Here is a 25033-nt window from a genome sequence, read left to right on the forward strand (position 1 = left end):
CATTTCTTTCCTGCTCTCTGGTTAAGGACTTAGGCCCCTAAACCCCAGTGCAGCCCCCTTCCTGGAAAGTTGGTGCTGTTTCCCAGTTAGTAAACTGAGCATCATAAAGGTGTGACGGGGGGTTTCTTCTCTAACCTGTGCTTTGTAGGAAATCTGGCTGCTGTCCTCTGCCCCACTCCTGAACACACGCTGTGTGCTGGGCCCTGGGCTGGCTCCGCAGGACTCCCAGCAGGGCCCAGCCAACTCTGCCCTGGAGAAGCTCTCGGTCTGGCAAATGCTGCGGACACACCAGCATGTTGTTGGGGCCAAAGGGATCTAATCAGAAGTTCACAGAATAGCTGCAAAAGAGGAGGTGTTAGGGGGCCAGGGAGGGAGGCACAGAGGAGCCGACTCGGAAGATGGGGGAAAATTTGATATGGTGACGTGAAGGGAACCAGGACTTGAACTTTGGCACAAGCCTGGGTCTTGCTGGGTTCCAGAGCCACCATGTAATCTCGGGAGTGAGAGAGCACCTTTCTGCTGGCTGCCAATTTTTTTTTTTTTTTTTTTTTTTTTTTAGCAGCAGAACAGTTTGCTCAAGCCAAAGCTTGGGAGGAGAGGAGGGGAGTGTCTCTGTCTGGTGCATAAGAAACACATGGGAGTGCAAATTGCTAGACCCCATTCCCAGAGCTTCTGATTGGCAGGAATTTCTAGGTCACAGATTTGCCCAGGTGATTCTGATGCAGGTGAAATGAGGATCCTGCTCCAATAAATAGTCCAAGGGAAGCATATTTGGGGCCACTAACTGCAGAAAGCCTTTATTCCTGAGTCAAGTTCAGGTTCTGGAGCTACAGCCTGCCCCAGGGCCAGCCAGCGCCAGTGGAACGAGGAGAACCCCTGGCTGAGGCGGCTGCAGAGCTCACAGCGTGGGCCTGTGACCCACGATCTCGTCCCAGCCCTTCCGACATGTCCGGATGATCCACTCATGCTCGTCGTCATCTGCAAGGGAAGAGGGAGAGCTGGTCATGCCTGGGGCTTGCTGGGCCTTCCTGCCCTGGGGGACCCCCAGGTGGGGTCTTGGGATGTGGGTGAATTCCAGCGTCGAGGGGTGGCCAGTCTCTTTAGCTCTGTGCTGGGAAGAAACAGACCTTTCACTAAAACCAGATCCTTCGGTTGTCTGTGAGTGCCCGCCTTGGGGGAACTGAACACAGAGGATTTATAGCTGGTGGCCACTGCTGATGGAGGCAGGCATGGCATTGTCTGGCCACCCTGAGCTGGGCAGCCTGACAGGTACTCAGAGGGCAGCTCGCTCCGGCATCTGCCCACTCTGACATCCATAAACGGCACCCCCAGGATGGTCCAGGCCTTGCTGGCAGTGCTGGGAGCCAGAGCCTTCCGATCTTAGTTTTCTTTCTGGGTGTCCCATTCTGGACCCTTCAAAGTACCTGTGCTTCCCCCAGGGGGCTGACACCCTCTGTATACTCAGATCCTTCCAGGGGGGAATGGGGAGGCTCTGATGTGCATGTAGGCCCCACGTGTGTTCATCTCCCTTAACTTACTCCTCGGGACCAAATGACAGCAACAATCCACTATTCTGCAGACAGACAAATAGGCTCGGAAAGGTAAAGCCGCCTCTCCACAGCACAGTGTTAGTGTGTGAAAAGCCCGGAGCTTCAATCTAGGGCTGTTTGACTATCAGGCCTGGGCTGTTTTCTAAACCCGAGAGAGAGCTGAGTGAAACACATCTCCAGCCCACCATTGTCATCTATTCTGGGCCCCTCTGCAGACTGACTTGATTTTTATTTCTTCCCTTTATCCCCCAAAACCACCCCTTCCCCCAACCATGACAGAGACTCTAATGGTGGGATATGTACCCCTAAAAATGCATGCAACTCTATAAAATGTACTGTTGTTTTGTGTACGAATGTGCTTTTAATTTACACAAATGGCATTGTGCTGTGAATTTCATTGTGTGTTTTTTTCACTCAACAGTACATTTTTCAAGATCTATTCTTGTAACTACATGTATATCTAGTTCTTTGCTGCTTATGTTTATGCTGTTGAGTTGGCTCTGACTCCTGGCGACCCTATGAATGAGTGACGTCCACAGTCCTGTCCTCAACAGCCCCACTTGGCTCCTGTAGACTCATGCCTATGGCTTTTTTATGAAGCCAGTCCATCTCGCATTTGGTCTTTCTCTTTTCCTGCTGCCTTTTTTCCCCCCCAGCATTATCATCTTTTCCAAAGAGCCCTCCCTCCTTATGATGTGCCTCACATAGGACAGCTTCAGGTTTGTCATTTTTGCCTCCAGTGATGTTTCAGGCTTAATTGCTCTAGGACCCACTGTTGATCTTTCCGGCAGTCCAAGGTAACCACAGGGCTCCCCTACAACACCGTATTTCAAATGAACCAAGTTTTGTCCTATCAGCCTTCTTCACTGTCCATCTTTTGCATCTGTACATAGTAATTGGGAACGTGTGGGGGTGGATGATCTTACCCTTGGTCTCTAATGACACATCTTTGCTCTTGGTGACCTTTCCTAACTCTTCCATTGCATAGTTTTTGTTTGTTTGTTTTACGGCTGCCTAATATTCCACGGTGGGCTTCCATTACGTTTTACTCCCCATCATCCCAGTGGTGGACATGCAAGTTGCCCCCAGCTTCTGTTCCCAGGAATAATGCTGGGACAAACGTCCTTGGGCACATCCCTTCATGGATATGTAGGAGAATTTATATTCCATGAGGAGGGTCATTGAATCATACAGGTGCTTCATTCACCAGACTCCTAGCTAAGCCCTCGGTAGCACCCTGTCTGCCGGCTGTCCCTCCCTCATTTCTGCTTTCCCCTGTGCCTCCCCCTGGGGACAAAGAGAATTAGCCCAAACCCCAGCCCTCAAGCAGCTCTCAGGGCTCCAGCTAGGGAGGAGCTCTCGCCCCCACCTATGAGATGGGAGGATAGGACTACCCATCCTCCTTGTGTGACAAATGGCGGGAGGCTGAGAGCCGAGACCGGGAGGGCCAGCCGAAACCCTGCCCTCGAATCAGCTCCCCCTGCCCACCTTCCTCTTCTGGGGAAACAGCAGGCCCAAGATCAGGTAGATGGAGGCATATTGACAGCCTACTTTCTGCTTCGTGCTTTACAAACACCAGGTCTCACTGAACCTGTGATCGCCCAGTAGGGCAGAGGAGATGACCCCCATTTTGTAGAGGGGATGAGCCTTGTCCCATGTCTGCATCCACTGGAACTCAAACCAAGGCTCATCAGACTCCAAAGCCTGGCTTCCCACCCCAAGGCCCAAGTGATGATGGGGGGGGGGGGGGAGGAGGCTGCCCCACCCCCACTATTTCTTCATATGTGACCTAAGAAAAAAGGCTGGCTGCCTGGCTTGCTTGGAAGACTGCCCTAAGCAGCTAGTGGGCCTCAGTTTCCCCAGGGAGACTGCCTGGGAATCTGAGTGTGGCTGCGAACCCGGGGGGGGGGGAGGGGGGGGAGGCGGCACACAAGGAGTTAAGCGCTGGTGAAGCCCACTTTTACCACCACACCGCAAGCAGCCTGGTTGGTAATTACAGTTCTGAAGTCTCCGGGCTATTCGATTCAGTGCAGCTGCAACCTCTTCAGTGGTAACCCCTGAAACCAGACAAACCGGGGGTATTGTGCAGAACCAGTCCTCGGCCCCTCCCTGATCGTTACAAATTGACAGCAATGGACTTAACAGCCCTCTTCACTACCCCTTTCACTCTCTACCTGGCTGCACAGCCACCAATTTGAATCGCAGATGCCTCCCCTGCCCGCAGCTGCTCGCCAACCCTCCCTCCGCCTCCCCTGGCCCGCAGGCTCCGGGCCCTGCCACGCCAGGGTGAGGCATCCCAAGCACATTTCATCAATATTTAAAATGGAATTAAACCTGCCGCTTTGATTAATGCCTCCCAGATCCCGGGAGTTGTGATTACTATTTGGCAAATTGCGATTGTTGGAATATGTTAATATGATTGTCTGAGAACATCTTCACCTTCTCAGATAATTTCTCCCCTTTTTGGCAGGAGGGGGGCGCGGAGAGGAGGGGGAAAATGATGGGGAAAAACACCCTACAAACTCTTTAATCAATTGTAAATTATTACCCTGGGCACAATTGCTGGTGGTGCAGAGGGAGGGGGAGGGAGATTTCTGGTTCGGTGCATTTATCTTGAAAAGTTTTGGCCCCCGTGGCCCAGTAATTCTACTGTGGGATGCGATCCTGAGGGAATGATCTATTTGTCTCAGTACTACTTAGAATTAAGAAAACTGAAATAACCTACATTTCTAAAAACAGGAGAGTGATTACTTTGTCATATATTCATTCATTCAACAAATTATTTCCATACACTGACTACGTGCTAGGCATTGAGCTAAATGGGGGGGGGGCACTGTGAGTCACGTGAGGGGATATTTAGCAGCTATTAAAAAATATGGCTGTGAAGTCTGCATCGCAACATAGGAGAAATGCTTTTGATATAAGTAAAAAATAAGGTGCGAAGAGGCAGGAAACAAAATTACATAGTATAATCCGTGTAGAAATTGTGTGCAGGAGAAAAATTAAAAAATAATAAACGGAATGTGAATAATAGTCACCTCTGAGCAGTGGGACTAGAAAGGTTCTACTTTTGGTATTTCCAAGTCTCTCATTAAAGTGTATCGACAATAGGAAAAAATAAAAATAATTATTGGCTTTTTCCCTACCTTCCAATTTAATGCCTTGGTAATTTCATGCATTTTAGTAATTGAAATAAAATATTTGTAGGTCCCTGGAAATACCAGTAGGGTTCTTGAACTTCTAAACAGTAAAAAGACCCAGCATAAAAACACTGGTAAAAATGCATAAAAATTGGAGTGTAGGCAAATCTCCCGTGTAGAATTCCACGCCATGCGTGTGAATGCGCTGCCCTCAAGGAGATGGAACTCAGCTCCCGCCTCCTCAGTGTGGGCTGCAGAGCGACTTCCTCCCTAAGACGACAGTACAGAAAGGGAGCAAAAACAGGTAACTTTACAGTGGAGAAACCTGACAAGCACGCCTCAGCCAGGGGATCAAGGTCAACATCCACAGCGATCAGTCGTGCGCACAGTGTAGCCTTGATAGTACGTGAGGAAAACGGCACCTGATCTCTGGTCTACAGGCTTGACTCAGGCATTTTCAAGTTCAGGTCTGTCCGCCTTTGGTGCCGGGCAGAAAGATTTCTTTACTCTCCTTCTGAGGCTTTCACAGTGACCTTGCTGCCACCTGCATACCCGCCTCCTACCCCCCACCCAATGAATCGGGCTTCTTATAAAGAAGAAAAGGAGCTTGCTGCAGGAGAGACCCCAGATCTGACCATGGGCTCCCCTCTGAGCAGCTTTCCCTGAAGAGGCTCCCCACCCCTTCGCCTGGACTTTGAGGCCCTCCAGGTCTCCCTGCTTCCTAGCCTGCCTCCCGGCCCCACTCACCTCACACTGTAAAGTGCAGCCACCCTAAGGTAATGCAGCTACTCGCGGGTGCATGCTCACCAGCTCCTCTGTGCTTTTGTACATGCTGTTCCTCAGAAGGGAACACCCTTCCTTTTAGGACTTGGTTCAGGTGCAGGGCCTCTCGGAGCTCAAGAAAGAGGCCCAGGGCACCTCCCATTTCTGGGCCTTAGTGTATACAGAAGTGAAGAAAGACCTAAACAGGAGTATAACAATTGCAGTATATTTTAAACATGTATATTTGACAAATTAATGTTTTTAACATAAGCAACCAAATATAATATAGGTGTGTTATTCCAGGGTTTCTTTTAAAGAGGTATAAATCCACAGTGCGCTAGAGGCCATGCGGTCAGGAAAGGGGGTGTGGATTTAGAGTTGTCTAATGAGCATCATTTTCTTTTAGTCCTGTCACCATCCACACTTAAGGACCCTTGTGAATGTGTGTGGCCGGGGTCTTTGCCCTCCTGGCTGTTCTCTGCCCCCATGGGCCCTGCTTGGATGTCAACTTCCCTGACCCAGGCCAAGATCATGGTGTCAGTCACAGTCATCCCCACCAGCCCAGGGCAGCACTTCAGGTCTTCAGGCCCCAGCAAAGATCCGGCACTTAAAAAGTACTTAATAAATATATGATGAAGTAATGTAAATTTGGGGACATAAAAGTAATAGGTTTACCCTGTGGGATTTGGACAAAGGGGGAAGAATTTCTTCCCCTCCCTCAGCAAACGGAGCTCCTGAGGGCAAAGCACATGCCCAGTGTAGGGCCCAGACCGCCAGCTGCTGTTTCCTCTTTTGACCTGAGGCCATGGGTTGAGCAGCCCCACCGCACGGAGAGGATGGGTTGCCTGGGCTCATACCTGGGTGCCAACCGCACTCAGAAAGCTCAAAGCCCTGGCGGGCCTGGGGCCTGCCTCATAGTGAGGGTGGGAGGGGCAGGCCTGTACAGGCCACCTAATGGGGCCCAGGTCACCGTGGGTGTCATCAGTGCCATCTGCAGGTCAGCGGGCTGATGGAGAAGGAGAGAGTCGGAAAACCTCATTACAGAGGCAAGGCGACATCTGCCGCTGGGTGGCTGGCAGGGAGGCAGTGTGGCATGGTGGTCAAGAGTACTAGCTATGGAGCCCAGCTGCCGCCACTAGCTTGGAGCCCCTCTCTGGGTCTATGAAGGTGCCCGCCTGGAAGCTTTCCTGTGAGGAGCAAGTGAGATCATTCCTAAAAAGTGCTCACTGGTGCACAGGAAATGCCCCAAACCAAAAGGGAAGACAGAAGTTGTCGCTGCAAGGTGGGACATCTGGGCATGTGTGACGGCACAACATGGACTGGGAGTTCTGGGTCCGACTGAGCCCTGCCGCCAACTTTCTGGGTGACCTGGTACAAATCACTGTCCCTCTCTGAGCCAGGCCCCCTTTCTCTGCGGGCCAGCGGCTTTAACCAGACCTCCCACAGAGGGCAGTGAGGGCTGGCCAGGGCGAATGGCAGTAGGGGGGCACCCAGGGAGTGGGAGCAAGTATCACCATTTCGATGGGCCTTTAAATCCCAAACTGGAGGCCTTCAAGGGCGAGATCTTGATGGACTCGGTCAGAGCACCCTGGGACTTCTGGTTCCCAGCGGGGTGGAGGAGGCGGCCTCTACACAAGGATCAGCATCGGAAGGCTGAAGAACAGTAGCTCAGCTAATGGTTTTTGTTCAAAGCGAGGGGGGCAGGCCGGGGCAGGCAGGCCCAGAGAGGGCAAAAGGGCGGATTCGAGTCACTGGGACCCACAAGCCGATTCTGCTACCTGCTGGCACACCTTTGAGCCAAGCACACCTGCGGTCACCAGTGCTATGCAGCTCCCACCCTGGGGTGGGGGTGGGGGTGGGGATGGGAAAGGGAGGAGATGGAGATGAACCGAGGTGGCTAGCTTGGGAGGAGGGCAGAGCTCGCTCTGGCCAAGCACCTGGGAGGTGCCCAGCTCGGGGGGCAGCGGGTCGTGCCCATCCTCTCTGGGTGCCCCCCTCGTGCCATTCGCCCTGGCCAGCCCTCACTCTGCCCTCTGTGGGAGGTCTGGTTAAAGCTGCTGGAAAGGGAGAGATAGGGGGCCTGGCTCAGAGAGGGACAAATGGGGTTGTCCCCACTTAAGGTGAGGCTTAGAGGGGTGAAGCGATTCACCCACCTCATTCCACCAGGGCAGAAAGGAGGGCTCCGTGGGCTGGTGGGAAATTCACACTCAGCGAGTCTGTGTGCAATGGCACAAACGGGTGAACGTGTGTGAGAACCTAAGGGTGTGTGTGTGCGCAAGCGTGGTGAATAGGTGTGTGCTGTGAGGGTGCCAGTGCCGTGCTGAGGTCAAGAGGAGAAAGCGCACGCATGGGAACGGTCGGCATGTGTGTGACACGCAGCCTGCGGCTGGGCCACGGCGGTGTGCGTACTGAAGCCTGAGTGTGTGTGTGATCAGAGGCCAGGGGAGGAGGCACGTCCGACCCACAGAGATGGCTCGGTGCTCATCCAAAGTGCCAGGCAGCACAGGCTCTGGGGAAGGAGGCTCCCGCACGAGGGCTGGGCTCTTGTCCTGGGGCCAAGGCCTCTGTGTGAACCACGGCTCCAGGCCAGGATGGGAAGCGAGTGTCACACCCAGCACCCCTGCCTGTGGACAGGTGCCCGTCCCCAAAGCCCGGCCACACCCTCTGTGCAAATGCAGGGCTGCGGGAGCTGGTGGGGTGAGGTCAGGCCCTGAGCAGGACAAGGGCCTGAAGTGAGGGTGGCCACACCCTGGAATCCTCGTCACAACTCTCCACAAGAAAGCAGCTTTGAACTTTGCTGGCAGTGGTGGTAGCCAGAGGCCAAGGCCACGGCATCATCAATATTGACTGAGGGGTGGTTGTCCAGGCACCGCCTGCCGTAGGGAAGGGGGGGTGGTGTGCTCCAAACTGTTCCTGCTTTTCCCGGTAAAGGAGCATCTTCTGGGTGGGGTGGGTGGAGAGTTGTGGGTGGAGGGGTGGATTAGCCATGGCAGCTTTACCCGCTGGGAACTGGAGGTGCAGGGTGCAGCACCCACATGCTTTTCAAGGCCCGTGCAAATATAAGAGGCTTGGAAAAATGATTGACTCTAAAATAAAAAGAGAACCTGTAAAGCTGAAATTAATAAATGTTATAATTAATGCATTCAAGCTTAATTAATTATTAAATTTAGAAATCAAACAATTTTATTACACTTGAAACCAATTTGTAGGCTTGGTTTCCTCATTTTGCAAGTATTCTCCGGAGTGCACATGGCTCTTCAGAAATCACAGCCAATTGTCAAAGACTGATAGTCAAACAATTTACCAAGCAAAGTTTTAAAAATCCTCTCAAAGCGTTAACAGCAAAAAATTATATTTACTGTGGGAGTATGGGTATGTTTTGTTTTAATATGTTGAAATGATTGGGGTGAGGCCTCCAGGGTCAGACCTAGGGCTGGATTAGGGCTATGGCTGGGGAGAGGTGAGCCTGGGCAGGGACTGTTACCAGGTAGTGGGAAGCACTTTTGTGTCCCAGGTGCCACGTTCTGCACTTGGCATGCCTGGTCGCATGCCATCCTCATCAACACCTCTGTCATGGGCACAGCTGGTGTTATCTCAGGCAGGGGTTTTAAGTCCTCTAGTTGGTGAGTAAAGGGAAAAGTGCCCATCGTCATAGTGACCCTTGGGAGTCTCTTAAGAAGTCCCTGTGCCGGAGAAGGTCATCTCATTGAGTCCACACAGTCAGTATTCTGACATTGTTGGAACAGTTATTTCTGCAGTTGAGGTCCAGATGCAGACCACACTAGTAAAACATACATGTCCTTAAATACTAGAATTGTCTTGTGTATGGCAAGGTGCTCACATGACAGAAGGCACAGAGGGTGGGAGACTAGCTGATTCACGCCTCCCTACACTCATCCCAGAGGCCTCTGCTCCTTTCAGTCCATGCTTTCCAACTGGGTGTGGACCATGGGCTGAAGGGGACGAGCCTGGCAGTTGGGGCCTCTGTCTTCCTGCTGGCAGAGGCTGAGGGATGAATTAGGCTGGGGCAGTGAGACACTGGTGGCTCAGTGAAGGTCCATGTCTGGGGGGATCTTAGATGGATAAGAAATGATGAGGGTGACAAGCAATGCATCCAGAGCAATGTTGAGGGCTGGATGGAGAGATGGGGGACCTGCAGCCTCCAGTCCAGTCTCAGAATGGGCATCAAAAGCAGGTGTGGGGATATCAGAGGGCAGTTTGCCAAGGTGACACCGGCTCCTCCCTTTGGGGCATGGAGTTAAGGAATCCCCTGCTTCTCAACCAGCACCCCCATACCAGGTATAAATAATGGCAATTGTGATCACTGATGTGATGAAGCTGTGTCCTTTGGATGCCCCTGTCCTCAGGGACCAGGCATCTTGCTGTGCCCCTTACAATGGTGCTCACCACAACCCTGGGAGGAAGGTCCTAGTTCTACCCCCACTTTCAGGTGAAAGAACCAAAGCTCAGAGAAGTTAAGAGACTCGTTTCAAGGTCACACAGCTGACAAATGGCAGAGCTGGGATCTGGTGGCAGATCTGGCTTTCTGTAAAGCCGGCCCCTAACCATGCCTGCCTCTCCTGCCCCAAGGTCTGTCTAGCAGGGCTCTCAGCCAAGTGCCTTGAGCTCCAGAGCTCAGTCTGAGGAAGAGAGGTGTGACTCCTGCCCCGTGTGCTCTGGCCTTGCACTCCCTCTGTGAAAGGAGACAAAACATACCACTGCAGAGCTGCCCTGGGTTGACTCCAGCCACGGAAGGGGAAGCTGTGTCCTTTGGATGCCTCCAGGAGGCTGCCGTGGGGAGAGGGGGATGGACTGTTACCAGAATCCGATGGGCACAGGCTGGAAGGGGAATTTCCAGGAGGGCAATGGGCAATTCCCGCGGGTCAGGCAGGGAGGGGCAGCAAGCGGGGGCGGGCAGTTATTCCTGGAGCAAAGACCCCGGCGGGCGGATTCCACCCTCTACAGGCAGAATTCTCTCTGCGGGTTCAAGCGTACTTCTCTGGGGAGAAAGCCCGTGGCTCTGCCCAGGTTCCCAGAGAGGTTCATGTCTTAGAAATGGCCATAGTGCATCTTGTTGGTTCAGAGCATAGCCTCTGGTGTCAGAGAGACATGGGTTCAAATTCCAATTCCTCCTTTTACTAGCTGCAACCGTCAGTAAATAGCTTACTTTCTGAGCCTCAGTTTGAGAGATATTCATCTATTCCTCAAAGGACTGGGAAGGGATTGAGTCCCTGGCACTGTGGAAGGCGTTCAGTGCTCACCGTCTCCTTTTTGCTTGATGCCGATGCCCAAGTGTGCTGGCGGGATGGGATGTGTGATCTGCGAGGGCATTTTATTTGGCAGTTACAAGTGGGATATTATCCCTCACAAAGCCTTCATTATGGCGCTGCTAACAATACCACAGATAAGGCACGGATGCTCTTGCCTGCCAGCCTCCAGGTGATTATAACATTTAGGTAAATTGCCTTTTGTCTTGCTGAGAGATGACGCGGGAGGGGCTGTGCAGGAGACTGGCTTGGCCGTTTTTCGGAACCCACAAGGGAAGCCTTGTGGACAGCCAGCCAGGGTTTGCAGGAGGCCTGGCTGTTAGCGGGAAAATGGGGTCCAGCCCTGGCTGTCCCACAGACAGGCTGTGTGGGGTCAGGCAGGGGTTTTGTCTTCTGTGGGTCTCTAGTTTCTCACCTATCAGGTGAAGGCAGTGGCGTTGGGATTAAAGGAATCTGGGTTTGTCAGGGGTATTGAGAGACTCTTTCTTGTCCTTTGGCCAATTTTGGGGCAATAAAGTAGGCAGAGAACTCCTAAGAGAAAAAGTGCCCCACTGCCACCTTGTAGTCCTGGGGTATTTTTATATGTCTAGGCTACAAGGAAGGCCCTTGCTTTGTTCTTTCTTTCATTAGTAAACTCCAGCATCTCATTCAGAACCAGCTAAGTGTCACCTTCAGCTCTGAGTCAGCTAGACCTGGGTTCCACGTCCAGCTCTGCTGCTTACCACTGGTGTGACCTTGGGCAAGGCGTTTCACCCCACCTCCCTTTTGTCATCTACCACTATTTCACAGGGTTGCTGTGAGGACTAGATGAAACCATAAAATAAAATAATAAAATAAAATAAGTGAAGTGCTTAAGCCAGGGCTGGGGCAGAGTAAGCACTCAGCAAGTGCTGGTTGTTAAACCGTCCTGTCTTTTCACCTGACCCTGACGTAAAGCATGGACGCCTTTGTGTATCAATAGATCCATTCCTTCACTGCCATGCTAACGGCTGCCTCGTATTTTATCGTAAGAACATACCATCTATTATTTAATCAGTTCCCTCCTGTTGGGCATTTGGGATGTTTCCGGTTTTCAACCCTTTAAATAATCCCAGAGGAACGTCAGAGGAACAAGTGCTCTTTCACTTCTAGGGGTTCACTCTGCAGCCTGTCTCCAGATGGGTGGGAACAGAGAAAGGCCACTGTCCGGGGGAGCCACGCCCCTGCCTCTGTGGACAGACCATCCTGGAGCTGGCCTGGCGAAGGGGGAAGAGGAAAACCTCTGGGAGCAGACGAGTCCAAGTGCGAGTCCCACTTCCTGCCAGATTTCCTGGGCAAATTCTTTAACCTCACTGAGCCTCAGTTTCCTCATTTGTCAAACAGGCATCATGCCAATATTCCCCTCCCCCTTGGCTAAGTGTCACGTGCGTGGTAAATGCTCAGTGGGCTCTCAGCACATTGTCGTCTTCACCTGTCCTCATCTGGTGAAGCCGAGTCACCTCCCAAAGAGAGCAAATCACACAGGCCGGCACACGTCTTGGACCCCAATTCACACCCTTCCTTCCCGTTGTCCATTTAACTGAGCACACATTCAAATGAAGCTTGCGATCTTGATTTTAAATTCCGCCTGGAGCCCACAGGTTCAAACGCAGAGGGGCCCCCTCTGCAAATAATCGCCAGTATGTGATATTTTTAAGAAGCCAAAGCCATTGTTTCTGATTGAAGGAAAGTTGGTGCTATTCTGAAGAGCAGCACGATTAAGCGGTGGCGTTATCTCTTTAACCATCGGGAATTACACGCTGTTTGAAAGATTTGTGAGCTCTAGGACATTTGCCAGATGTGCTTGATTCGACATTTCAGACAACAAAGGGGATAATGTTGGCGGGAATCTTAGCGGCATTTCTGATGATCAGGACATTCTTTGAGGATGGTACTGAGACCTTTCGAGAAAGAATTTCAGCTTTTACATAAACTAATTTGGGATGCTCACTCTCTGTCTTCCACAAAGCAAATTTAGTTCATTGTTAGTTGTAGATGTTAAAATGGCTATGAGGGTTTTTTCCCTTTGAATATTAATAATGTGCCTTTCAGCTGAGACACTCGCCTGGGGTGTCATTAATTGCGGGGAGGGAGTAAGGATTAGTGGCGCAGTTATTCTGTAAATGGTTTCTGCTAGTAACTTTGAGGCAGGCGACAGCTACACGGAGAGGTGCGAGCTGCCAAGGGCTCTGGCCTATCCTTCCCCAGAGGAGTGAAAGGGGAGGCAGGAGGAGGAGGGGTCAGAGGCCATCTCCCAATTTCCCACCATATTAAAGATAATTATCCCAAACACCCTCAAGGGCTTCCTTATTGGCCCATGGTGTGTAAACGACGCTTTGTCAAATAAGGTAGCGTCTCAGTCTGGGAACTGCGGTGTTTTTGTCTTACGACTCTAAAATGGACCGTTTCGCTCATTTAGGAACATCGCTGTGGTCCCACTGGGTGCCAGGAACTGTGCTTGGTGGAGGAACAACTGCGAATGAGTCATGTCTAGGAGCAGAGATAGCCGAGGGAAAAATAAACTACAAAACACAGCTGACAAGAAGGATGAGAGCAGAGCTGGGGCCAAGTTGGGTTTGACTCCGGCTCTGTCACCAGCTGTATGACCAGGAGCAAGTTATTAACCTACCTGAGACCAGGTGTCCTCACTGCAAGCGGCCCACTTGGGGAAGTGATGAGCAGGTAAGGCGCTCAGCAAGGGCCAGGCAAGGATCCCCTACAACGTACAGCGACTGTTCCTTTCCCTGCTTCATTTCCCTGAGCTGGAATGAGAGCTGCTGCTCTGTCGCTTAAGGTTTCAAGCTTTTTGAGGTGCAGAGAAATATAGTCATGGGCTGTATAACAATGTTTCGGTCAACCACGGACCGCAAATGCTACGGTGGTCCCATAAGATTATAGTGGAGCTGAGAAATTCCTATCACTCAGGGACCTCACAGCCCGTGCAAGGTCGTAGCACAACACATTCCCCATGTGTTGGTGGTGATGGTGTAAACAAACCTACTGAGCTGCTGGTCATACAAAAGTATAGCAGATATAATTACGTATGGTACGTAATTCTTGATAATGATAATAATGACTATATTACTGGTTTATGCATTTACTATATTTTTTATCATTATTTGAGAGAGTACTCAAACATCTCATTTTACCATGTCTCTTGACTGAGTCTTTTCTCGTGTTGATTTAATCTGCATTGTTTTGTGCGGTAACATGCTGTACAGGCTTGCAGCCTGAGAGCAACAGGCTGTACCCCAGAGCCCTGGTGTGTGGTGGGCTTCACCATCTAGGTGTGTGCAGGTGCACTCTGTGATATTTGCTCAGCGATGAGATCACTTAACAACACATTTCTCAGAGAGTATTCCCCATCATTAAGTGGCACGTGACTATAATGGATCGCTTTTATTACTCAAAATAATAAGTTGTTTATTATGTGCCAGGGGCTGAATTTTGTATAATTTGTTGAAGAATGTGAAGAGGGACTTGTGGGCAGGTCCTCTGCCCGCTTGCCTGCTTTCATAATCAGCTCTGAGTCATGGGACCTGTGTGAGGTGCCCCGGACCCAGTGATGAATCAGACAGAGTCATATAGTCCTGCCCTCAGGAAGCTCCCACTCTAGTGGGGGAGATGGGCAAATAAAGCTACTTCTACTGTCACAGGCTAAGTGCTGGTAATGAGGCTTGTGGGGCACAGAGAAGAGACTCCTAACCCAGACAGAGCAGTGGAGGGGGTGAGGGAGGGATGGACAGGTTGGTTAGGGAAGGGTGCCTAGAACAATGGTCTACCAATGGCTGGTTCTGACCCCTGGAGGCTGTGAAATCAGTTTTGTTAGTAGCAACCAGCATTTTAAAAAATTAAATAAAAGAAAATATCATAGTACATCACATGTAAAAAGAATACATACATATGTGTGCATGTGTTTCTGTATGTACTGGGTCATGACATAAATTTTTCCTTATTGTCAGGAGGGTCCAAAGATTTGAGTGCCACTATCTCAGAGAATTCTTGCCTGCTCCATCCCCAAAGCCTGGCACATTGTAGGCAATCAAAGACATTTTAATGAGTGGAAGGATGGATTTAAATTCTCTCAGCAACCCAGCAAGCAGGTACCATCCTCCCCAGTAAGAAAGGCATTCTCGACAACCTAGGTCTAGAAACCCAGATTGGTCAAGTGTGCTTATAGTTTACAGCCTTCCAGTCCAGGGCTTTCCAGCCAGGCCTAAAGCAAGCTTCTCTGCCTGGGGGAAGAACCCAGGGCAAGATGGGGGCACAGCTGAGACAGTTCCCAGAGTTTCCAGGGCAACCCTTCTTGGTGCCCCAGCCTGTGACAGGCTCTGACCCACGCAGGTGGCATGTGCTTCAGGCCGCTGTGGTTACTTGGAGTTGCCTCAGTCACCCACCTCCAGCCTGCATGGCCAGCACGCCTGTGCCTTCAGGATGCCAACGGGAAGCACTGTTTATGGGGACAGACTGGAATGCAGGGAGGAAAGGGCCCTGGGGGAAACAGAAGATGGACAGAAGCTGGAATCAGTCCCTGGCAGGGTGAGTCAAGGCTAATGACTAGGTGGCCATGCACAGACTCCTTTTTAGTGGTTTTTCAGGACACTCCGAACTTGATCTGTCCTATAATATCAGGACCAAAATACCCCTTGGCTGCCTTTCTCCTCCATCATAGACTCTTAAGGTTGGAAGGACCCTAGAAATTACCCAGCCCAATGCCCTCATTTTACAGATAAAGAGAAAGGGGTCTGGAGAGAGAAGGCACTGACCTAGGGTCAGCCAGCAGGCAGCCCGAGAGCAGGGGCCAGGACCTCAAACCCAGGTCTCTATGCCACCACCAGGGGCCTGGGGTCTTCAGGTATCCCTCTCTTGACATCTTGCCAGGGTTCTCCCCTATCCCTGATCCTCTCACATGCTGTTCCCTCTGCCTTTAACACCCTTCCCAACCCTGCTGCACTTGTCTGCTCTTATTTAGGTTGCCCATTAGATCTTGCTTTTTCCAGGAAGCCTCCCTAGCCGGCTGGTGTCCCGGGTTAGGATGCCGCGGCCACACCATGCTCTTACGTGCCTCTGTCTTTGCGTGTGCTGTTCCCTCTGCCTGAAATGCCCTTCTACAGCATCCCTGTTTATGAACTCCTCACTCATCTATAAGCATCACCCTGGCACCATTTTTTCCGGCTCACCCCCTCCACCTTGGCCAGGTGATTAGTTCTCCCCCCTCAATCCCCTGTCATCCTCCAGGGCTCCCCCCACCAGGGCCCACATCACATTATACTGTGCTTGTCTGTTTCTGCGTCTGTCTCCCCCTAGACTGTGAATCTCCTCGGGGCCAGGATGTCACCTGAGCGAGGCAAGACTGGAATACAGTTCAAACCTAAAAAAGCTGAAAAGGAGCCAGCTGCATTGTACCACAACTGAAGAATGATGATACTAACACACAATTCCCAAAATATGTTCCATGGAACCCTAGTTCTATAAAAATGCTCCCAACTAATTTATGTAGTGGGGGACACTGCCTTACTGTGTAAATGTCCCTACAGAGGGAGAGTGCACTCCTCAGCCAGGACAGGCCTTCTGGTCTACCTGGCAGTTTCTTTCTCATTCTAGAGCAGAGTTTCTTGATCTGGGTCTTTAGAGGAACCATGTCCCTGTTAAGAATATGTGCAAAATATGCATGTGTGCGTATATACACATGCATGCTTGCGTTGTGCATGTATGGGCATTTTTCTAGGACGAGGTCCATAGTTGTTGCTGCTCCTACTGGGTCTGACTCTAGATAAGAGAAAGGTGAGGAGTTGTGGTGTTCAAGGAGAATGCTAACGTTCTTATTTGTACCTTAGCTTCCTGCTAGTCTGGTCACTGCCGGTCAGTCCTTCTCAGTCTGACCAGCTTGTGTTCACTTACCAAACTGAAGTTCCGGCACCTTCAGGGTACTCCCCTGGCTGAGGGGCCACCGGCTTCTTGGACCACATGGTACCTAGGCCTTTAGCTGTGCTGTCTCCTCTGGCTGGAAAATCTCTCTCTGTGCCATGTGGTCGACTCCCAATTATTCTTTGGGTCTCAGCTTAGCTGACATTTCCTTCTCGAAACCCTCTCTGAATTTCCAGTTCTGGATTAGGTACCCCTTCTTTGTGCTCCTGCAGAATCATTCCCACCTCTCTAGATAGGGGTCTCTTCCTATCTAGGGCCATGTTTCCCCCTTTCATCATGTTTATTCCATGATGCAATCAACTGTTTAAAGGACTCATTTGTTACCTGTCAAACGATAAACTCCGTGAAGGAAGGGGGTCTGTGTCTAGCTTTGCCATGCCTTGCTGCCCACACCAAGCATAGTGTCTAGCATACAGTAGGTGTCCATAAACACTAGTTGAAGGGGAGCATGCAGAAATAAGCTATACTTCTGTGTCGTCACAGTCAGACCACTAATGTTCTTTCCCTCACTCTGTGACTATGTATAGACTTAACAGTCGTGAGATTTTCAATTAGCGAAACATTCAGATGATCAGTTTTTGTCTTTCATCGGCAAAAGCTTCTTTCTCACCCGAGGCATGCATGCGTGTGGACACACATGCACAAACCTGTGTGTGGATGAGCGAAGAGAAAACATGCGCCACAGGCTGTCAGAATAGACATACCTGCATTTCGCAGGAAGCGATTCTTATAGTCCCTGACGATCCTCGAGGTCGGGTTGTAGAAGCCGTCTCCACAGTCATAACAGCCTACGGGGATTTTTCTGGGTGGGTCCATATTGGTGAGTTGAGAGATACCTTGAAAGGATATATAATGGAGAATTAACTCACCACCAAGGCCAAATTCAAACCCAGCCTCTGCCGAGGTCTACTTTTGGTGGGTTGCTCATGTGGATATTGGCTCTGCTGTTGGACTAAACACTCCCCCTCGAGGGCCCCGAGCAAAAGCGGCAGGAGCAGTGCCCCAGAGGAGCGTCCAGGAAATGGCTCTGTGAGGGGCATCTTGGGAACTGGACCCCCATCTCCTTTCTTTGACACCACCCACCATTTCTAGGGACACCACAACAAGGGCACATTTCTGGAGTCAGAGAGACCCTGAGGATGCCTCTGAGTTGGCCATATGGCTAGAAGGCATGTAAGGAGAGGGGTGGCATTCAAGGTGCAGGCAGAGGTCAGAGCAGGTGCTCATGCCTCACTCGGAAACCCTTGGAGCTGGGCACGTATATGGAAGAACAGAAGGAAAGAAATGGGCCAGGTGGGCGAGGACTGGGTAATGGAGAACCTTGACTCTCACCCAAATTGCCATCAAGCTGCCATTTGTTGAGTGCTCATTATGTGCCAGATATTTGGCTAAGTGTTTGACTCCTACTATTTCACTTCATTCTCATAGCAATCCTGTGGCCCATTTTACAGATGAGAAAACTGAGCTCAAAGAGGTCAAGTAACTTGCCCAAGGTTATCCAGCTAGGAAGCAGCTAGGTGCCCAGTTTTGTAACTAGTATATTAAGTTGCTGATGTCAGGGGAGAAGAGGGCCTGGGCACCACCCCAGGAACTGAGGACACTGGAACCACCATGAGGGAAAGAGGAACTGGAGCACCTTTTAGGCCATGCCACTCTGCGTATCATATATCTTGGAATGCTGAGGCCTGAGCAAAGGATACAGGGTTGGGATGACTAACTTCCTGGGTTTCCTGTAATTCCTTGTCTTCTGGACTGAGGCCTGGATGCCACTGAGCATGGCACCGTGCTAACAGCTGAGGGTCCTGCATGCTGCAGGCACTCTTAGATTGGTGAATGCTGGTAACTAGGTGCACCACTGGCTAACAACTGCTGAGCGCATTCGCCATGTGACTCATTCCCTAGCTATTCTCTCCCTGAAGCTCTTGCTCATGGCCATCTCCCAGATGCTCAGAGAGGTGAAGGGGCAGGCAGCCTTACCCTCTCCCTGCCCTAATAACAACCGCTGAGAAGTGGCTGTTGGAGAAGTCTGCAGTGCTGAGTGACTTGGGAAGGAAGTGGGTACTTAGGATCAAGCTGCTCTGCTGGGAGTCACAGAAGGAGAAGGGAAGGGTGCCGGGAAGGTCACCACACTGCCTTCAGGTCTGGCAGAGGCCCAGCTCTGGCTAAACCAGCTGTGGTGTGAGAGTCTAGGGCCTATGGCCGGGGGCTCTTTGCCACTAGGTCTCTGTTCGGGTGAAGAGCCCATGACAAAGTCCAGGCCCCATCATCATTCACCCAGGAGGAGCCACTTACAAGTTTCCCAAGTGACCTCTACACTGGCAGCTTTTTGAAGTCAAAGACTATGCTCTCTCAGCATTGGGTCGCCCAAGGCCCAGCCAAAGTCTGACACAGAATAGGTGCTCAGGAAATGTTAGTGTCATTGCCTTAACCACACAATGTACATCCCATTCCCCCCACAGTGATGTCAGTATTATCATCTCTATTTGGTAACACTTTATTGAGCACCTACTATGTGCCAGGCCATGTCCTAGGCACTGGGGACATGGTCAATGAGCCAGAGCCCCTGCCCTCATGGAGCTCACAGTCAGCTCAGGAAAAGAGATACTGCGCACTCATGAGAGCTCTGGAGGAAGACCATGGCTGCTCCGTGGCATGCCATAGGGAGACCTAGCCCTGGGAATTCAGGGAAGGAGTCTGAGAAAAAGGGACTTTAAACTGAGACCTGGAGATGGAGAGGAGCTATGTGGATGAAGTGAGAGGGCTAGGGCATTCCAGGCATGGTCTCTTTGAGGAGTAGAAAGAAAGCAAGCATGTCAAAGGTGAGGGAAAACCCGAGAAAGGCAGGTAGAGTGGGACGAGACTGGGGACATCAGCAGGAGCCAGAGGATGTAAGAATCTGGAACCTTATCTTCAGGGTAGAGAGGAGGCACTGAAGGGTGTGTGTGTGTGTGTGTGTGTGTGTGTGCATGTGTAGGGGGGCAGTGGGCAATCAGATTCACATTTTTCAAAGATGAAAGTGACTACAGAGTGAACGAGAGTCCAGAGTGGGTCAAGCACAGGCCTCAGGAGACCAGATGAGGGGCAGAGGGTGGAGGTAGGGGTTGGGGCAGGGAGGGTGAAGGAAACGCTGCTCGGCAAGCCAAGCGGAAGCGCTCAGTAAGCACTTGTTTAATGAACAAATGAATGGGACGCATTTAAAAGGCAGAATCCATAGTGCAGGAGAAGGCAGGATGCGGCTTACCTAAGGGGTGGGGGGATGGCCACTGAGAGAGCACTCCCAGGTGGGGAAGTCATGACTGCAGTGCAGACAAGCTGAGGGATGAGCAAACACAGGCGTGGGGGAAGCCGCACGCGGGGGTCTGCGGCATGCAGGGGTCTGCGGCTCGGCTCGGGTTTCATTTCAGCTTGGAAGCTGATGGTAACTGAAGGCTTAGGAGTGGGTGAACGTGCGGGGAGAGGGACAGAGTGGTAACAGAACAGGACCTACGCCACAGAGCCCTGGGGAACCCCACAATTAATAACTGAGGAGGAGGAGCTGGCAAAGGGGACTGGGGACAGGAGGGAAATGAGAGAGTGAGGTGTCAGGGAGGCAAAGGGAGAGGCGGCTCACCTGGTCAGCCACCTGGCCCTGGGTCACTCAGGAAGGATGAGCTCCGGGAGGCCTGACTCCAACCCCGCGCTGTCTGGAGCCTCTGCCCTCACGGAGGTGGCCTTGCTCAGGCCCAGCCAGCTATTAGCAGGGAAGGCTGGACTCAAACCCAGGCTTTCCGGCTCCACACTGTGTCAACTACACCACATGATCTCACAGGTTCAGATTCATTTTTACAGTTTACACTTTCCCATCTGTCACTTTGGATATACTGTGTGCGCTCTCTGGCTGCAGAACCTGGGTCTTTTGTGTTCTGCGGCCCCAGCTTGATCCCGCCTCCCCTTTGGGTTACTTCAGTGGGCCACGGCCCACTTTTTAAGAACTGCCTTTCGTCTCCCGCTCAGTTTGGGTACCTGTAGGCTTCAAGCCGTGGCAGATCTCAGTGTAGAACCTCCGGTCGTAGCCGTCGCAGTAATGCCAGTTCTTCGCGTCATAGTGCAGCCCATCCGAGAAGGTGTACGTGCCCTGGAAGACAAGGAGCACACAGGTGGGTCTGGGGAGGCCCTTCTTTACCCAAGAAGGAAAGACATCAAGGGACGAGGTGTGGCTTTCTCACTGTCACAGAAAAGAAGTGATAACCGTCACAGCGATCATGGCTGTGATGATGAGATCATACAGTGCTGAGCTCGGTGCTCGGCACTCAAAATACAATTCAATGTGACCTTGGGCAGATGACCTACCCTCTCTAGCCCTTGGTTTCCTCATTTGTAAAATGAAGATAAATAATGGTACATATTTAATAGTGTTGATTCAATGAGATTCAACGAAATAGTAGATGCAAAGCATTTAGCACAGTGCCTGGCATATAGTAAGCACTCGATAGATGTTATTATCATTTTTTAATTGTTATCATAGCTCAAAAGGTCAGAGCCATCAGTCACAGCCCTTTGTCCAAACACATTCTGCTTTTGCTGCCTCAGTGCTAAAGGAAGCCCCAGGATGTAGATATCGCATTGGCCTGAGCATGCGTGGAAATTCCAATACTATTAACTCACTGTGGGACCTTGGGTAAGTCACATCCCCTTCCTGGGGCTTAGATTCTTCAAGCTGTGAGACAAGGAGTGTTTCTTAATCTTTTTTAGGCCATGAGCCAGCCCCATACACACCCTTAGTGAAACTGAAGACAGTTACAGGTCCTTTCCTCAGAGAAAAATATATCCCATATGCAGAAACTTTTCTATATAAATTAGGAGCTTTCACTGACTCCCCGAATTCTATTCCTGACCCACAAATTCCAAGTTAAGAATCTTTGGATTAGATGATTTATCATGATAGTAGTAGGAGTGGTGGCAGAAACAGTAAGAGCTAACACTTATTGAGTGCCTACTGTGTGCCACGTACTGAACTAAGCACTCACACATACTGCCTCATTTACTCTCACAGCCATCCCAGGAGGTGCCTGGTACCAGTGCAGCAGGCTGAATAATGGTTCCCAAAGACACCCACGTCTAATCTCTGGAACCTGTGAATATGTGGACTATTCATGGCAAAGGGGACTTTGCAGTTGTGCTTAAGCTAAGGATCTTGAAGTGGGGAGATTATCCTGGATTATCTGTGGGGACCCAGTGTAATCACCAGGGTCCTTATAAGAGGGAGGCAAGAGAATCAGAGTGATAGAAGACAAGGTGATGACAATAGCAGAGGGAGAGGAGATGTGACTATGGAAGCAGAGGTCAGAGTGATGGGTGGCCATGAGCCAAGGAATGCAGGCAGCTTCTAGAAGCTGGAAAAGGCAAGAAAATGGATCTTCCCACAGCTCCTCCAGAAGGAATGCCGCATTGCTGACCTATTTCAGACTTCTGACTCCCAGAACTGTAAGATAAATGTTTCTGTTGTTTTAAGGCACTGAATTTGTAGTAACTTGTAACAGCAGCAATAAGAAATTAATACAACTCGTCCCCAATTTATTACACAAGGAGCATGAATCTCAAAGGGGAAGTCATGGGCTCGAGGTCACACAGTTAGTGGCTTAATAGGATTCAAACTCGTCATGACCTCTCCAGGGGCCCTTCTGGATCCAGAGGGAGAAAACCCCAGAGCCCTAGATGTCAAGAGGAGGGAAGAAGGTGGCACCGGACAGGGAAGGCAGGGTGTCGTGTGTGTGTGTGTGTGTGTGTGTGTGTGTGTGTGTGTAGGGGGGCCCTCCTATCTGAGGCTTTCCCCTCTGCAGTCCCCCTCCTAGGCTGATCACCTTAACGGCCAATCCATTTTCCCAAATGGCATCGTATCGGCTCCCGCTGGGGAAGTACAGGGTTCCTTGGCCATGAAACATGCCGTCCTTCATCTCTCCAACATATTTTGTTTCAGTAGGAAGGATGTATTTGGCACTGCCCTCCATCCTGTAAGGAACAAGGGAAATCGCTGAGCCCTGCCTGGCAGCTGGAGGATCTGAGGTAGCAGGCACAGGAGAGCAAGTGGGAACCTCCCCCTCAGGGTCCTCAGACATTATCACCCCACCAATATTCTGCTCAAAACCAAAAGTTTTATTTTGTTTCCCTCAAAACCTCAAAAATAAGAGGGGCAGAGTTTGGTCTGTTCTGCCTCTTCCTCACATAGAGGCTGTTTTGAAGTTCAAGCCATCCCAGGAAATACCCCTTGGTAGGCCCAGAGAGGGGAGGGATGTGCCCAGAGCCACACAGTAAGCACTGTGAAGCAGAGACTAGGGTCAGGTTTCCTGGAAGCTGGCTCTGTGTCTTTCCTGCTAAGACCAGCCCAACCCTACCCATTACACCACAAAGTGGGATATGTGGGAAAGTATAACATTTGGACGGGATACATGGGTCTGAATCTTACGTCACCATTTCCTAGAAAGTCTTAGAGACTTTTCTAAACCTTTCTGTTTGTCTGTTTTCCTTCATTTGTTTCTTCCTTTTGTCTAACAAATGTCTACAGTGCACCTATTATATGTCATGTGTCTTGTTGAGCCGGGTCAGCTGGATACAACATGGACACAACAGTGATCAATGTAGATGCTGTTCCTGCCCTTGGGGCAGGGCTCACAGTCTATTGGGGGGACACAATTAAGCAATTAGTATGTGATAAGTGCCATGCAGGGGGAAGACAGGCCCCTACAGGAACATAGGGAAGGGTCACTTAACCCAATGGACCAGATGACCAGTCTCTTCATGTGTGAAAGCCTGAGATTAATGCCCTGTAATGTGTAACAGTTTTCCTAGTAAAGGGCCAGACATATAGCAAGTGCTTAAGAAATATGCTTTCATTTATTCCTTCATTCTCTAATCCTCTCCACTAGCTGGAACTCACTGCTCCTAACTCTGAGCTTCTTTTGGCTTTTGCTTGTACTTCAGTTGGACGCATAGCAGTTTCTGCCTTGCCTAGTAATTGTATACCTCATCTCCCCTATTTAATCAAAGCAAGTGAGAGGAAGGTCTTGGTATCCTCAGCTCTCAGAACCATGTTTCTTCTTAAACAGACGCTTGTAAACATCTACTGAGTAAGAAATGAAGGAAACAGAAAGGCCAGTGAGCTGAGTGAACAGATGACAGATGCCACCGAGGCACAGGCACAAAGCGGGAGAGCACTGTGGTTAAAGCACAGCTTCTGAGCCATGCAGACCTGGAGTCCAGTCTCTATGTGTCTGTGTGACCTTGGACAAGCTCCTTCACCTCTCCGAGCCAGTTTCTCACCTATAAAATGGGGACATGGACAACAACCCCCCAAAGTTGTTGAGATAATTAAATGAGAGAATGGATGCAAAACTATAGCAGAATGCCTGGCATATATTAAGAACTCAAAAACTATTTTTGCCTTTATCCTACTGCAAGACATAGGAGGAGAAAGAAGTCTCCCTTCTTTCCTCTACCTCTGCTTGAGATCACATAATTTTTTAAGGTTTATATTTCCTTTAATTCTTGTTCTTATACTTTGCTTGTGATCAGGAAACATAAGTTAATAAACATATATAACTTTCATTGCTTAATCCCTTCAAATCATTTCTAAGTATAGCTCCCATCTAAATCCTTCTCTGATATTAGGACCCCCCTTTTATTACTGTAAATTGGACTCATTGTCCTTCTACAGAGCTTCTACAAGCATCTCCATCTCACCCCAAATGGACTCATTTTCTTCTCTTCCAAAGCAGCCCCTCCTCAGAGCTCTCAGTTTCTATGAATGTTAACAGAATCCTCCAGGTTCAAAGCCTGGAGCTGGGCACTGGGCTGGGCCTGGAAGCAGTCTCTGAGCAGGGCCAGGAGCCAACCAGGTGCCAAGTCCTGGCAAGGAAATCCCCAACTTTTACATTTTTCTCTTTCCTGCAGACCCACCGCCTCTGCCTTGGCCCAAGTACATATGGAATGAATGTGTCTCGGCTTTGCAGCTTGAGCAAGTTACTTCACTTCTCTGGGTCTCATTTTACTGAGCTGTAAAATGGGAATAAACAATCCTACCTGGAATTGTTGTTCTGAAGGTTAAAAGGGATAAAGTTTGTCAAAGTGTCTGGTGGAAGGTTCCTTTCAAAGGCAAAAAGACAATTGTCTTTTCCCAGTCACAGATGTTCAAGACATAATGAATCAAACGAGGCCCTTACCTCCCATCCACAAATTTCCCAATATATTCGCTCCCCGTGTACTCCATGGCGCCTGCCTCCAGCTTCCAGCCGCTGGGATCCCAGAGGCTCAGCGTCCACCGCTTCACCATGACAACCGGGAGGGATGGGCGGAGCCAACGCGGCCGCGCGGCTTCCTGGCTCCGCGCATGCTC

The 25033-nt window shown here is 50.5% G+C and overlaps 1 protein-coding gene across 2 annotated transcripts; it reads right to left on the reverse strand.

Moving 5' to 3' along the window:
- Positions 1-558: 558 nt before the first annotated feature.
- MORN5 (MORN repeat containing 5) lies at positions 559-25028 on the reverse strand. 2 transcript variants are annotated; one of them, XM_081150645.1, is made up of 5 exons: positions 24861-25028; positions 22506-22653; positions 20668-20779; positions 17370-17501; positions 559-978 (listed from the first exon to the last, which is right to left on the reverse strand). In XM_081150645.1, the coding sequence occupies exons 1-5, from the start codon at positions 24968-24970 to the stop codon at positions 899-901; spliced, it is 582 nt and encodes a 193-aa protein (XP_081006771.1). In that variant the 5' UTR covers positions 24971-25028; the 3' UTR covers positions 559-898. The 2 variants fall into 2 exon arrangements, with proteins under 2 accessions (XP_081006771.1, XP_081006772.1); XM_081150646.1 differs by lacking the exon at positions 559-978 and adding an exon at positions 13821-15228 and having other exon boundaries at positions 24861-24980.
- Between the last annotated feature and the right edge of the window lie 5 nt (positions 25029-25033).

This window comes from Miniopterus schreibersii (assembly GCF_964146895.1).
Source record: "Miniopterus schreibersii genome assembly, chromosome: 11".
Taxonomy (NCBI): domain Eukaryota; kingdom Metazoa; phylum Chordata; class Mammalia; order Chiroptera; family Miniopteridae; genus Miniopterus; species Miniopterus schreibersii.